General features: G+C 45.3%; 1 protein-coding gene across 5 annotated transcripts in view; it reads right to left on the reverse strand.

Moving 5' to 3' along the window:
• Positions 1-8697, reverse strand: part of CDADC1 (cytidine and dCMP deaminase domain containing 1) — a 77833-nt gene extending 69136 nt beyond the window's left edge. For 2 of the 5 annotated variants that reach the window (XM_008145599.3, XM_054719798.1), the window contains exons 1-3: positions 8477-8697; positions 7642-7739; positions 812-886 (exon numbers count right to left, since the gene is read on the reverse strand). In XM_008145599.3, coding sequence (XP_008143821.3) covers positions 812-886; positions 7642-7739; positions 8477-8540 — 237 coding nt within the window. In that variant the 5' untranslated portion in view covers positions 8541-8697. Of the gene's footprint in view, positions 1-811; positions 887-7641; positions 7740-8100; positions 8390-8476 lie in introns of those variants that run through there. The other 3 variants (XM_054719799.1, XM_054719801.1, XM_054719800.1) reach the window with 3 other exon arrangements.
• Positions 8698-11294: the final 2597 nt, after the last annotated feature.

The raw sequence follows: 11294 nt of genomic DNA on the forward strand, positions 1-11294 counted from the left end.
TGCAAAAGATTAAGTAACAAGGAAAAACTATGCAATGTTAAAAGGAACAGGTTCATCTTGTCAGGTCGGGGCTCTGATTTGACCCCACCTGGAAGCCAGTAAGTTAGCCTGCTACTGTTTCATGGATACTGGCAGAGACCTGAAAGTCAGACAAAAGATTATATCATTCATAGCTAAGCAAGCAGCATGAGCATCATGTTTGTGATGGTTTCCCCTGCCCACAAATCCCATGTGGGTCAGGCAGAACAGCCTAGATAGATTCCTGGACATAAAGTAGATTATGTTATAGGAGAGGAACACTGAGCTTGGGGATTCTACTGTTTTATCCAGAGAGCAAGCAAACACACACTCTTGTAACAAGAGGGAGACATTACCTCAACCCTCAAGGTTGCTTGTTACAAATGCAACTCCTAGAAATAACCGAGGTAAAGAGCAGTTTGGGCCTTGAATTCTTTAAACCAGCAAGATGTTGGAATTTGAAAGAACCATGGAAGCGTCTCAAAACATGAACTAATATGAGTTAAAGGTGGAAATTTTTTTTAAAAAGGAAGATGTAGGAGCATACTATAGAAAATGTTTTTTGGTTTTGTTTTTTACAAAATAGACATGTATAATCCTGTAAATGCACAAAACATTTTTAGAAGAGTATACAAGAAACTCCTTTGGAAGTGGGAATAGGGAATTTGAGTATAAGAGGAAGTTTTATTCTACTTTACACCATTCCTTTTGCATTATGAATATATGTGTGTGTATGTGTGTGTGTGTGTGTGTGTGTGTGTGTGTGTCTTGTTTAGAAATCATAAAAATTCACCTGTTTTTTGTCAGTAGATACTCTGGTCATCTCTTCATTATCTCCTAAGTGTCCACGCTTTCCCTCTTCCTTTTCCTAATTAAAAGCAGATTAAAGGGGAGGGTTAGTACATAAGATGTATGATTAATTCTATGTGTTCTATTTAAAAGCCAGTTTCCTTGGCTTTGGAACATTCTTTTTTTTTTTTAATTGATGAAACACTGCATTGACTTCCTGCTTTGTCCAGGTTCATGTTCAGACTACTTAACCTAATAAACTAGGCCTTTTTATTCTGGCCCCTGCATACTTTTCCAAAACATTGAAGGACAGGAAATTGTAGTCAGAAAATAAAATTCTGTAGTTTAAAATTTTAGAGTTGGGACAGTTTTGAGCAATGGAAAAGTCCAGAGTATGGCCATGGCTAAGCAGGACTGAAGGGGGAATAGTGGAAAATTAACTGGATTTGGGAAGAAACTATGTAACAAAAGCATTAGATGTGGATTATGGTAGGCGGAATAAGATCACCCAAAGGCCTTCCTGTCCCAATCCCTGAGCCTGTAGCTGTTAGGTTACCATGAAAAGGTTGCAGATGGAATCAAAGCTGCTAATTAATCTGACATTGCGATAAGGAGATTATCCTGGATTATGTGGGTGGGATTATGTGGGTAATAACAAGGGTCCTTAGCAGTGAGAGGGAGGCAGGAGAATCAGTGTCAGAGTGGTGCAATATAAGACTTAACCTGGCCACTACTGGTTTTGAAAATGGAGGAAAGGGTCCATGATCCAAGGCATGTGGCAGTCTCTAAAAGCTGAAAAAGGCAAGGAAACAGATTCTTCCAGAGCTTCTGAAGGAATGCAGCCTGCCAACATTTTGATTTTAGCCCAGAGAGGCTCATTTCCGACTTCTGACCCCCAGAAATTTAAGATAATAAATGTGTGTTGTTTTCAGCCACCAACTCTGTGGTAATTTGTTACAGCAGCAACAGGACACTAATGCAGAGATGTCCGTAAGTCTCCTCTAAAAGTAAAATAGTAGAAAGTTTAGAGGCCTGGCCGGTGTAGCTCAGTGGTTGAGTGCCGACCTATGAACCAGGAGGTCACTGTTCCGTTCCCGGTCATGGCATATGCCTGGTTGCAGGTTTGTTCCCCCGTGTGGGACGTGAAGGAGGTAGCCAATCAAGGATTCTCTCTCATCATTAATGTTTCTGTCTCTCTCTCCCTCTCCATTCCTTTTTGAAATCAATAAAAATATATTTTAAAAAAAGAAAGTTTTGAGCCAGGGACCAAACTCCTTTATTTATAAATCAATTCAACAAAGACCGAGCTGCTCAGGACGCAGCCCTTACAGAGCTGACGATTTATGAATACAGGTACTGACTATGAAGTGAATAGATAATTAAGCCAGTGTGATAAAGCAGAATTCTGTGAGCCCCAAAGTAGGGGATATGTGTAATAAATTGGAGAAAGTTTGAAAGTTGGAATGGCAAGCTTGGTAAATATTAACATCTTAGTCTATGAAACAAATGATGGATGCTAGAAAAGGAATGGCATCTAAGAAGTTTACAAGAAAAGCCATGTCCTGGGAATGGGGTTTGTGTTCAAACAGGACAGAAAGCGGAAGTGATGATGTTGGTAGTGAAATGTGGGGGGTGTGGATGGTAGTAGTAGTGATGATTATATGAGTGATGATAATAAAAGTACCTAACATTTGCTGCGTGTGTACCACATACCAAGCCCAAATCATCTCATTTAATCCTCACAACTTTACAAAGTAGCTACTATTGCTCCCATTTTACAAATGAAGAAATTGTGACTGAGAGAGATTAAATAACTTGAACATAGTCACACAGCTAATAAATAGATAACCCAGGACCTGTGCCCCAAATCCATTCTCTTAATCATTATGCTACACTGATTCTGTTCTGGGAAAGTACAGTAAGACCATTAACAATGAAAATAGGATGGCAGAAGACAAAATGGGAAGAGATGGGAGAAAGGGACAATATGCATTATGCAGAGAGAAAAATGAGAACAATGCAGTTATTCTAATTCTTACACTAAAGTAATAATCAGGTAACTTAAATACTCTAACTTAACTAAAATGAAAAACTATGAATCAAAAGGAGAGATAATTATTTTCAAATGACAGCCATTTTCCACAGTGCTTGATTTCTATTCCAAACTTTTGTGTCTTCCCCTCCCCACCCCCGAGAAGTCTCATAAACAATACTCTCTCCCATTCATTTATCTAGTTTTAGACTGGATTCTTTTTTTTTTTTTTTTAATCCTCACCCAAGGATATGTTTTTTATTGATTTGAGAGAGAGAAACATCAATCGGTTGCCTCCCATACATGCCCTGACCAAGGATCGAACCCACAACCTTTTGGTGTTCAGGACAACGCTCGAACCAACTGAGCCACTGCACTGGCCAGGGCTGGACTGGATTCTTAAAAATTATTAGTTTTCATACATGCAGGAGGCAGCTGATGGATGTTGATGTTTCTCTTTCATTGATGTTTCTCTCTCTCTCTCTCCTCTCCCCCTCCTCTCTCTCTATAATCAATAAAAAAAACATTACTTTTAAAAATAGTAAATTCCCCCTGTTAAAATTCTTCAATTCAATCCCAGTATTTACAGGATAAAATCTGAACTCCCTTGCAAGGTATACAAATGTTTTTTTATGATGCGATTCCCATATACCTTTCCAAGCTCATCTTCAGTATCTTCCCTCCGAGACAGCATAGGGACTTGGGCTGGGACTGGAGAATACCAGGTGCCCAGGAAGCCAAGATCAGTTAGTCAGAAAAAAACTTGGGATGAGCTGACCCCAAAAATGTCACCACTCCTCCACTCGCTTCCCAAAAATGCAGAGGTAGCTGATTTTATCTCCCTTCTTACTACCTGCTTAAACTACTGACCTGCATGCACAGTTGATCAAGGTTTGACCACTATATGACTTCCCTAGGGTGGTGGTAATGAGCAGAATACCATCTCGCCCCCAGAGGGCAGGCATGGACATAGTTACCAGGAACACAGCTGGAAAAGGAAGTCACCTAAGCCCTAAAATGGAAAATTCCAAAATCCTACCTTTTTCAAAAAGCCCACCTTTTCACACAAGCCTGCTTTGTCCCCAGCTTATAAAAGGAGCCAAGCAGAGCTCCCCACACCAAACCCCAGTCAGTTCAGAGGACCTTCCTTTCCTCTGTGTTGTCCCCCTGGTCCTTAAGGATAAGTTTCATATAATCTGTCTGGAAATTTCCTTTTGATTTCTAGCTTGGGGAATCCAAGAACCCCAATGCTGATGAGAACTCCTCCCACTTCACCTTCTGACATGTGAACCACAAATTCTCACTCCTCCAAGCTTGTCCATTTGGAGTCTCTTGGCTTGGCCAATGTAGAAGAGAGACTAATCCATGACATGTCTGCTGTCTGTCCTGCAAGCTGGACCTAGGCCAGAACAGGGGTTCTGAAATCCCCCTTAGAGACTGCCTGATGGTAACTCATGTTCATTCTGACATAAGTATCCCTCCCCGGCCTTCTGCTATGTGCTGGTTCCTGGAACAGGTTGTTGTCCTGACCAAACATGTAATTTCCATACCTGGTAGCATTCACCTACTTGTACCCATGACCATCACCCCTTTACCTCATATAATTCTCTGGCACCTGCCAGGTAAAGTAGCGAGGGGACTAATTTTGTAGTGCAGTTGCCCAAGACATGTATGTTTCCCTTAATAAACTCTATTAGTTACCAGACTGGACTAACCAGCCTCTTTCTTCAGTCTTTTCCTGCTCTCCACTTCCAGAGGTAGATTTTCAGTCTCAGGTTTTCATTAGGTCTGCATGTATGAACAGTAAAACCCTACTTACTCTTCATGTCTCAGTACAAATGCAACCTGCCCTGTGAATCCTTCCCTCACTTCCCTATTTAGAGCCCGCCCCCCTCTTCAGTCTTGGTAGCATGTCTGCTGGCAGTTTGTACTTGGCTCCACGATCTGATTGTACCCTAACTGTTTAAATCACTAGTATTTGTCCCTATTAGAAAGTTAGGACCATGTTCTATTCTTTCTGTATCTCCAGTGCCAAATACACAACTTCATCCACAGTGAAAAAGACATCAAAAAAGCCCGACCAGTGTGGCTCAGTGGTTGAGTGTCAACCTATGAATCAAGAGGTCACAGTTCAATTCCTGGTCAGGGTACATGCCTGCGTTGTGGGCTTTTTCCCAAGTGGGGGCAGGAGTCAGCCAATCAACGATACTCCCTCATCATTGATGTTTTTATCTCTCTCCCTCTCCCTTCCTCTCTGAAATAAATAAAAAACTTTTTCAAGCCGAAACCGGTTTGGCTCAGTGGATAGAGCGTCGGCCTACGGACTGGAAGGTCCCAGGTTCGATTCCGGTCAAGGGCATGTACCTTGGTTGCGGGCACATCCCCAGAAGGGGGTGTGCAGGAGGCAGCTGGTCGACGTTTCTAGCTCTCTATCCCTCTCCCTTCCTTCCTCCCTGTAAAAATCAATAAAATATATTTAAAAAAAATTTTTTTTTTTTTCAAAAGAAAAAGAAGATGGGTATGAATGACCTCATAAGAGTACTGCGGGAATTTAAGGATTTGCAAGTCTTTCTGTGGAAAACCTGAAGCAACCTTTAGCAGAATTACTGGCAAGTCGGAAACTTCAATAAGCATGTGCAGAATACAATAATAATTTTATAAGAGGGGAGGATAAACCTTATGCTTAAAAAAAGATTGAAGGAAAGCACCAAAATGTTAAAACTAATGTGGTTAGAATTGTGAGAAATTGTAATCTCCCCGCTTTTCCTCAGTTTCCAGAAATGTTTTAAATACTTAACTTAACCTATACTATTTCCATAAAGACTGTGGCTCCTTAAAAATTAATGACAACATTCTAAACTTCCAAACCTACCAAACCAAAAAGGTGAGAACCATACAACTCCATGCATAGAGGAAATTGTTGAGAACATAGCACTCTGCCATACTCGGGGTAGGAGAAAGAAAAGATGGAGGCTGTATATACTTCTAACACATTGGCTTATATGATTACTAGAGGCCCAGTGCACGAATTTGTGCACAGGTGGGATTCCTCACCCTGGCTGGCAATCGGAGCCAATCAGGGGGGTAAGGGGGTAGGGGGGTGCCCGATTGGCCAGGGGGAGGGACCGCAAGAGGTTGGTCGGCTGCAGGAGGTTGGCTGTGGGAGCACACTGACCAGCAGGGAGCAGCTCCTGCTTTGAGCATCTGTCCCCTGGTGGTCAGTGCATGTCATAGCGACCGGTCACTTAGGCTTTTATATATACTGTATAGACTAGCGGCCCGGTGCATGAAATTTGTGCACGGGGGGAGAGAGGGTTTCCTCTCAGCCCAGCCTGCACCCTCTCCAATTGGGGACCCCTGCGGGGATGTCCAACTGCCAGATCAGGCCTAAACCAGCAGTCAGACATTCCTCTCGCAATCTGGGACCGCTGGCTCCTAACCGCTCACCTGCCTGCCTGCCTGACTGCCCCTAACTGCCTCTGCCTGATGGCCCCTAACCCCTCTGCCTGCCTGATTTCCCCTAACCTCTCTGCCTGCCTGCTCGCCCCCTACTGCCCTCCCCTGCTGGCCTGATCACCCCTAACTGCCTCTGCCTCGGCCCCCACCACCATGGCTTTGTCCAGAAGGAAGTTGAACGTCCAAAAGATGGCCGGTCGACCCAGTCTGATTAGTATATTACCCTTTTATTAGTATAGAGTATATAGGATAAGATTGCTTAAATGGGGGGGGGGGAGGGCCTTTTCAGGAGGAGGTGATGCTCTTGGCAAACAAAAATACATAATACGTATATCTGGACTGATAGCCAGCCATATGCACTATACTGCCAAACTAGTCATTAAAAATTGAACCACTTTCTCACACCTTACACCAAACAGTTGTTGCCCTTAAAACCCCTCCTCAGTCCCCACCTTAAGTTCTGCCTTTGCAGTTCACCCAGATTAGGTTCTGATTGTTTCTATGCCAGTCAGCATCAAAAGCTCCGCCTCCTAGGCAGCCATTGGCTCCTCACAGTTCACCTAGATTTGGTTCTGATTGGTTGGTTTCTATGCCAGTCAGCATCTCTGGGCCTATCTCCAGGCCTGATCAGAGAGGCGGGGCTGATCAGCAGCCCCCTCGGAGGCCTGGAGAGAAAGAGAGAGGCAAGGGCTGATCAACAGCTGCCATGGAGGCTGCGGATCAGACCTTGCTTCTCTCTCCAGGCCTCTCTCAGGGCCTGATCCGCAGCCCCCTTGCCAGTCAGTGCTGGGTCACCATGCTGACAACGGTGGCAATCAGTGCTGGGTCGCCAGACCCTGGGTTTTTATATATTAGGATTCTTACAATATATTCCTAACCTGTTTTGATCATCTCTTTGGAGATCCAAAATAAGAGACTACTTAAATGGGACAATAGCATTCATCAATTACCTTTTACAATAGTAGATGCTAAGGGTTATGCCAGGTAAAATAAGGCATGGTCTCTATCTTCAAGTAAATTACAGTTTGGTGGGAGAGGGGAACTACCCAGATGAAATGGGAACAATATACAATTGAGTGATGAATTATGTGGTATAGACAATAACTGGCCAAATCAACATATCTGATAAGCATGGCATAGTCAGAAACAGTAATTGTTCTATTTTTAGATTGGAAAGATGAGCTGTTAGAGCTACAAGTTACAAATGTCACACTAAGTCATAAAGGTATTTTGCAAATTGTAAGGTTTTTTTAGTTTGTTTTTAAGTGTGACAGAAACTGGAGCATATCAAATTTGAGATTATAGCTTTTCTAAATGGTTGGAATTATCTAAGTAAAAAAATATACCTGAGATTTTTGTCTTTGGCCTTCGACTGCTGGGAAGAGCTCCATCCAGAGACTGAGCAGGGTGAAAAGGTTGACTTTAGAAAGCCTTGGTATTTGACCTACAAAAGAGAGGGCAGGCACTTTAAAATGTTGCTGATGAAAGTATGAACTAAGCTCAATGCCACTTGGGTGCCTGAAGCTTTCTCTCAACTGCTTTAGCAGGAGGAAAGGAAAAATAAGAGGACAAGAGAATCAACGTGGTTTCATAGCAGGAAACAGGCCACCCTCTCACTTGAGGTGACCTCCCCCAGCACTTTCCAAACTCGGAGCCTCTTTCTCCAGCCCTCACACAGCTGGGGGCGGGGGTGCTAGCTATGGGAACGATCCAAAGGAAGTTAGGAAAAGTCCTAGCATCTAATGCCATCGTGGAGCAAGCTTTTCTTTGGACTGTGGTGTTGCAGCAAGGGCAGTGGTTACAACCTGGTACCGAACATGCGATGATCTTTGAGGGTAAAGCAGTTGAAATATAGGAAAGTGTGACATGACATGAGTTTAATCTGGAAATCACGTCAAAAGCGCGGCTGGGGAATTTTCAGGCTCGTCATTCCCGGAGGTCCCAGTCCTGGGTACAGGGGGAACAGTAACGGAGGGAGGGAGGGAGGTGAGCGCGCACTTCCAAGGCAGATGCAGCCAGGCCGGGGAGCCCGCCGACCCCAGCAGGGGCCGCCTACGAGGGCGCGAGACACCCAGGGGCGGACCTGCAGCGGGAGGAGGGCAGGGGCCCGGAGTGGACCGGCCACAGAAACGCAGGGCAGAGCAGAGCGCCGCGGCGGTGGGCGCGGGGCCGCGCACTCACCGGTCATGCTGTCAGTCTGGGTGCTGACTGACCGCCCGGGCCCCGTGATCTCCAGGTTTTGCATCTGCCCTGCTCCTCTCAGCCCCGCGGCCGCTGCAGCCCGGGACCCCGCTCGCGGTCAGGCATGATCTTGGCGCCACATACTCCACCTCCGCCTCCTCCCCGGCGCGGCGCTGCACCGCAGACGCCAGCTCGCAGCAGCCGGATGACGTAACGCCGACTGCCACTTCGGGCGCCTCTGTGACGTCAGAGCGAGGCGGGGACGCCGTGGCGCAGGGCTGCCCCTCCGGTGCCGGCCGGGTGGGTCGGAAGCACGAGGCAATAACCCATCGGAGGCCGGCTCTTGGCTGTCTGCGGTACTGGGCTGTCTCGGTGGGTTTTGCCAGAGGACGGTTGCTTGAGGTTGTCTTGGTTTGAAGTCGCAGGTTGCGTAGAGTCTGCGTCGTGAGCCGAGCTCAGGCTTGAGACTTGGGATCAGAGAATTTACAGAAATGGAAACCTGCCATGGGGGGGGTTTGGGGGGGCGGGGAGAGGAGGGGAGGCTCAGCGGTTGAACATCAGGACCTATCAACCGGGAGGCCGAGGTTGGATTCCCAATCAGGGCACATGTCTGGGGTGTTGCGGGCTCCATCCCCAGGGTGGGGTGTGCAGGAGGCAGCCAATCAATGATTCTCTCTCCTCATTGATGTTTTTATCTCTCCCTCCCTCTCCCTTCCTGTCTGAAATCAATAAAAATACTTTTTTTTTTTTTAAATGGAAACCTACTCTGCTCTATCTGTTATGGTCGAGGTCTTAGAGAATCTCCAAAGTGAAAGGGGTGGGAGCTGGGGGTCCAGATGGTTGTTCACATCAGAGATCGGCTGGTGCCAGGACCACCATTGGGATGTTCTGCTTTGTGGACCTTGAAAAAGAAGATACCTACAGGGAAGGGCTCCTCGTGGCCAACTGGGCTTAAATTTAAAAGCCGAGCCTAGCAGCCATTTCCAAACAGGGGCTTCTTCCGGGGACGCCTGCACTGAACTGCCTTCCTACACTGTGTTCCGACCACCAGAACCAGCCCTTATAAAGGAGTTCCTGCAATTGTATTTCGACCAATAGGACTAAGACTGTCCCCATCCAATCAGTGCTCTGTACCTATATCCCATTAGCATTTTCACTGACCAATCAAGACATTGCTTTTTGGGGATAATCAAACTGTGCCGATGTGAAGTCCTCATGTGCAATCAGGGACCTGGGGCAGGGACTTCTGTCTATGTAAGTCAGCTTCCCTCTGGCTGAGAGTGCACGTTCCCTTTCCACAGAAGACTGAAGACTGGGTGTTTTTTTGTTTTTGTTTTCAGCTGGAGCTGAAACACCTTGCCACTTCATAATTGAGCTTTAATGCTATTGACCTGTTCCACAGCACAGCTATTTGCATTGCATAAAGTTTCCTTCAGCACACCTCGAATTGGAGATTCCTGTTGACGTTCAATCGGCATCAACGACCACTGGTTGACAGCTTCTTATCAAACACAGGAAGACATCAAGAGGTGGAACTGTGATTATGAGGAAGGTGTGGGTAGGAGGTAGCAAGTGGTCCCTGGAAAATCTGAGAAGTACTTAACGTTGTAGATTTGTGCCCTGAGCGTTGTATTTTATGTGTCCCAGGCCCTCCCTCCTCGTGACTCATTCTATTATCACAACTTGAAATACTGACAAGTAACATGGCATTACAACTGATTTTTGAAAGCAAAAGCTGAATGCTATTAAAGTACTTTGTAAAGGACTGAAGTGAGACCCTTCAGTGTTGAAGGGTATGGCTGTGGTTCATTAATTTTTACTACTGTAGAGTACCGCAATTTATCCATATTTGAGCTGTGGACAAAAACGGGCCACGTGCTATCCTGACTAGCTCAGGGAAGGCCTGTGTGGCGGTCTTGCAAACTCAGAGACCTAAAGTAACCACAAAGGATGGCCTGAAATGAAAATTTTTAATTAAAAAAACAGTTTATGGTGGGTAGTCATGTCCTAGGCCTGTATCTTCCCTGACAAAGGTCAATCTTTACCTCAACTGAGTCTATTGTCTTTTTTGCATATATAATAACGTGTTGAAATTCAAAGTAATTTTCCTTTTTTCAGACCCCTCAAAGCACAGGCACCACTCTGCAAGATGACAAATACCCTCATTATTATTGAGTTAATTGTTGACTGTTCACTATCCTGCACCCATCTAAGTAAAAGATGTATATATCTATCATTTCACTTTTTATCCAATCCCAGAAGTTTCCCCACTTTGCTTTCTCCTGCCTCCCTAATCTATCACCAATAGATTGCATGTAACCCACTTACATCTCCTCTTTTGAATGTGATGTATAAAACAAGATGCAAAACTGCCATTCTCTGGAGCATTATCTCAATCCATTGAGATTCTGCTTCCTGGCAATTGTCGACAGTTTGGCTCAAATAAGCTCACAAAAATTCTTCACAGGTTTGAATGTTTCTTACATTAACAGAGCTAAGAGACATTTGGACCATCTCCAGCTTTATGCTGTTGCAAACAATGCTGCTATAAACATGTTTGTACATGTTTCCTTATCCTGTATTCCTGTATTATAAAAGGTTAATATGCAAGTCAACCGAACGGTGGAACAACGGGTCGCTATGATGTGCACTGACCACCAGGGGGCAGACGCTCAATGCAGGAGCTGACCCCTGGTGGTCAGTGCACTCCCACAGGGACAGCCACTCAGCCAGAAGTCGAGCTCACGGTTGGCGAGCACAGTGGCAGTGGCAGGAGCCTCTCCCGCCTCCGTGGCAGTGCTAAGGATGTCCGACTGAT

The sequence above is a fragment of the Eptesicus fuscus genome, chromosome 8, assembly GCF_027574615.1.
Source record: "Eptesicus fuscus isolate TK198812 chromosome 8, DD_ASM_mEF_20220401, whole genome shotgun sequence".
Taxonomy (NCBI): Eukaryota; Metazoa; Chordata; class Mammalia; order Chiroptera; family Vespertilionidae; genus Eptesicus; species Eptesicus fuscus.